Source organism: Fukomys damarensis, unplaced genomic scaffold, assembly GCF_012274545.1.
Source record: "Fukomys damarensis isolate Sample0158 unplaced genomic scaffold, DMR_v1.0_HiC HiC_scaffold_11, whole genome shotgun sequence".
Taxonomy (NCBI): domain Eukaryota; kingdom Metazoa; phylum Chordata; class Mammalia; order Rodentia; family Bathyergidae; genus Fukomys; species Fukomys damarensis.
The window spans coordinates 45351775-45355700 of record NW_022900923.1 but is presented as its reverse complement, the minus strand read 5'-3'; the positions used below and the strand labels follow the sequence as shown (position 1 = coordinate 45355700).

The window sequence follows — 3926 nt, the reverse complement described above, 5'->3', positions numbered from 1 at the left end:
CGAACCCCTTCTCCTCTGCCACCCAGTGAGTCCCGGCGGAGGAGCGGACACCTGCTGCCCCGGGACCGCCGGCCGCCCGCAGCTTGCCCTGGGCTCCCGGTTTTTCTCTCTGGGCCCCGCTGGCTCTGGTGCCCCGAGCCCTCTGTGGAGCGACTCCCGAAGGATCTGGGGCAGGGAGGAGCAGGAAGAGCAGCCACAGCCCCCTCGCACCACGCCTTTTTGAGCCTGGGTACAGAGCATTTCGAGACCTAAAAAGATCTGCAGGAGTGGGGATGCCGCAGCCTCACGTCTGCCCCAGCTGCGCTCCGAGAGCCCTGTTGTCCCCGCCGTCCCCGCCCAGACTCTGCACCCACTGCCGCCCTCCGCCGGGACGTGGCCTGTGTCACCTGGTTGGGTGTCCTCTTGCTCATGTCATTGAGCGGCAGCCGAAGCCGGGGGCTTCACAGAGACCTGGGTGGGGCTGGTCAGGGTCTGTGCAGCTGGTGTAGGGGCCCCTGGAGCAAGCCCCCCACCCTCCTTTGTCTTCCACAGAGAAGGCTGTGAGCACAGGGGGACCTCGGGGCAACACGGGGCTCGCTGAGGACGGTGCTGGGTGCGAGACCCGCTGCTGCAGGACGGAGGTTCCTGGCAGTTCTCTAGAACAAAGCGAAAAGCAGAGCAGAGTGGAGACGCCTGGCAGCCCTGCTCTCACCGTGAGTACTCAGACTTCTGACTTCTTCAGACACCGGAAGTGGAGAGATGTTTACTGATCCTGATCTGTTCTCCTCCCATGCACCCCACCCGAAGAGGGGACTGGAGAGGCGTCGGGAGCACCCGGATTTCAGTGTTCAGCCTCCGTACTGCCCTCACATTCAGGTTTCCCTAAAGCCCAAGCCAGCATCCCCATCTGGTTCCACTGCTAATGGCCCACATAGACGGACCCTGCCTGCCCGCACTGCCCCCAGGGAGGGGAGGCCTGTGGCTGGCGGGCTGCAGGAGGGTTAGCCCTGCCAGCACCTAGCATGCTTCTCTGCCAAGTTCTAGCTCCCGATCTCCAGGCTGGTAGGAACCTGGACTATATATAGCAGCGCTAAGCAGCTCTTATCAGCGTGTCCGCCCTCCCCTGGGGAGAGGAGCCATCCCCAAGGGCCTTTTACTCCAGGAAGGTGTGTGTGTCTGTGCCTGCCTTGAGGCCGCCATGCTGACCCTCTCTTCCCCCTTCAGATGCTGACAGACTACCGCTGGTGCGGGATAGGCTGGTGTGGGTTAGAGCCTGGGCTGGGAGTGCCCTGGGGACTTCGGGGCTTGGAGAGAGAGCGAGCCAGGGAGCACAGGGTGAAGCCAGCATGGCTGCATCGGGAGCCAGCCCCGTCTTCTCCGCTTCCTTCCTGTTTGCCTTGCTTTGCCCAAGGAAGTCTTGGCCTCTGTCTTCCTTCTGGTGCCTCTTGCCTTCCCACCTCCCTCCAGCCCTTCGTCCTCCTCCTCTGGGTTTTCTCCAGGACACGTAGAGCAGACTGAGCTGCTGGCCCTGGTCAGCTGTCCCGGAGGTGGTCGGTGGGCTGCATCCTTTCCTCTGCCCCTTGCAGGTGCCGTGTGATACCGCCAGGCCCCCAGCAGTCACCACGGGGCTGGGGTTGGCACATGCGATTGTGTGGTGTGGCCGCCCGGCCTCCTTCCCTCCTGTACGGTAGAGGAGTCCATGGCCTCAGGGCAGTCTCCCCCTTCCCCATTTTCCTGCTCCGGCCGTTCTGTGAAGGGGGTTGGTGGTCAGCTGACCGCGGGCTCTGGGCACAGGGCTTGGGTACCTCAGTGCAGTCAAACACCTTGGGCATCGTGTCCCTGTGTGTCCGGGCGCTGGGTTTCGCCATCCTAGTGTGGAGGGAGACTGAGGCAGAGGGTTGCAAATTCAAGTCCCACCGGGACAACTTGGCAAGACCCCATCTCAAAAAAGAGGGTTATGGGTGTAGCTCAGTGGTGGAGCACCCCTGGGTTCAAGTCCCTGTCTCACACCCCAAAAAGTGCCTGAGGCCTGCAGAGCTGGGTCCACACACTGTGGACAGAATTCAGTGCACAGGAGCCCACTGTGCCTCCAGGAGAGCTTCCTCCCGGCAGGTAGGTCACCGCCGTGTTCCTGGGCGCCGGGCCCCACCGGAATCAGCTGAGTGCAGGCGGGTTCTAAAGATAGAAGGGACGGTGCTGGGCGTTTTACGAGGCGCCGCAGGGCTGCCTCCCGTGGGTGGCCTTCCCTGTGCCGTCTCTCCTGGTGTGTACCTCTCCCCGCTGTCCAGGAAGCCCCGGGTTCCCCGCCCAACTTGGGGCTTCTCCTCTCTGTTTGAGACCCGTCTCCGATAGGTTGGCTGTGAGGAACCAGAGCCCGTGGCCAGGCCGGCGTGGTGCGGAGGGTCCGCTCTGTGGTCCTCTCCGTCAGGTCCGTGCCTGCTGCTGCCCATGTGGGGGCCCAGGGCCGGGGCCGGAGGAAGGTGGGGGCGGCTCCGGTACAGCTGGGGAGGTGAGCGAGCGAGTGAGCTGGTTGCCCAGGTGCTGCCAGCTGCTGGCGCTCTGGCACTTGGCTCTCACGTGTACCCCGGCCAGGCCCTGGGTGACCCCCGCGTCCGTCCACACTCTGCCCTCTGCAGCTGGGAACCGGTGCAGGAAGGGGAGGCTGCTGTTGGCAGTGCCTCAGAGAGCTGGACTCAGCCTCTGCCAGGTCCCTGACTGTCCTGCATCGGAGCCTCAGCCCTGCGAACCAGCCCACCTTCTGCTGCCACAAGTGGCGCCTTGTGCTTTCAGTCAGCGAGCAGGGCCGTGGGCACCCGTGTCCCACATTGTTCTTGATGTCCAAGTCCCTGAGAGCTGAGAGCCCGGAGGCCGCGTGGGACCTTTCCCCCAGGGTCCAGTGGAGGCTCAGAGTCCAAGGAGGTGGGCCTGATGGATTCATGCCTTCCCGGTGCCCCAGGCCCGCTCCCATCGGGGTGCACAGCCCTCCATGCTGTGTGTGGCAGTGTCCAGACCGGGTGGGAGAGCGAGGAACAGGGACCGACTGCCTCTGGGGAGGGCTGTGTGTGGTCAGCCACGAGCGCGAGGCTGGGAGGCTAGGGGCAGAGGCCAGGGCTTCCTGCCAGGCTCTGGGCAGGGATGAGTTTCCAGTGGGATTTGCACCTACAGGCACCACTGCAGGTGCCAGGTGAGGTCTGAGACCAGGCCTGCAGCTTTGAGGCAGCCTCGGAGGCCTGGTACCGGATGCCGTCCCGGCAGGCTGAAGCTGACCTTTCTGAAGGCCTCTTGCTTATCTGATTTCATCCCCAGAGCAGCCGTGTGACGCAGGCACGATTCCCTCTCCTGCCTGGAGGAGCTGTGGTTATTCAGTGACTTAACCAAGGTCACACATGGGGTAAGTGCAGTTGTTGATCTTGAAACCCAGGCATTTCTGACTTCGAAACCTGTGCTTTCCCTCATTCTCTTGGACTAAAGTCAGGTATTTTCGCGAGCTGAGCCCCTCTGAGAACAGATATGAACCAGAGGGAAGGGCAGGCACCCGGGGACCTTCCCGGTCCCCAAGGATGGCTGTGTGAGTCTCTTTCTAGAGAGGCAGGACTGAGATGGGTACCTGCTGGTGCACTGGGCAGGCAAGGCTGGGCAGGACAAGGACATTCCTTGCCAGATACATGCGGAGTTTTTAACCAATGCTGAGTGCTGTGCTAGGTGCTGGAGAGGCAGAATCCACGAAAGCTCAGTTTCTGCTCTTGGCAGCTGCATTCCAGGGTGGGGAAAGATCGGTGCGAGCCCAGCATCCCCAGCGTCATGGCGCCTGCCTGTAATCCCAGCACTGTGGGAGACTGAGGCAGGAGGATTGCAGGTTTGAGCCCAGCCTGGGTAATTTAGCAATTTACCAAGACCCTGTCTCTGGGCTCAGTGTGAAGGCCCCTGAGTTCAGTCCCCAGGCCTGC

General features: G+C 62.6%; 2 protein-coding genes across 2 annotated transcripts in view; both read left to right on the top strand.

Moving 5' to 3' along the window:
* The window catches only part of LOC104854616, an 8800-nt gene extending 6879 nt beyond the window's left edge, over window positions 1-1921 (top strand). The window contains exons 4-5 of the mRNA XM_010613224.1: window positions 532-692; window positions 787-1921. Of these exons, the coding sequence (XP_010611526.1) occupies window positions 532-692; window positions 787-984 (359 nt within the window). The 3' untranslated portion in view covers window positions 985-1921. The remainder of the gene's footprint in view (window positions 1-531; window positions 693-786) is intronic.
* Window positions 1922-1936: 15 nt separating this feature from the next.
* LOC117285517 lies at window positions 1937-3835 on the top strand. The gene is made up of 3 exons (XM_033761986.1): window positions 1937-1942; window positions 2165-2407; window positions 2616-3835. Exons 1-3 carry the CDS (start codon window positions 1937-1939, stop codon window positions 3165-3167), a joined length of 801 nt encoding a protein of 266 aa, XP_033617877.1. The 3' UTR covers window positions 3168-3835.
* Window positions 3836-3926: the final 91 nt, after the last annotated feature.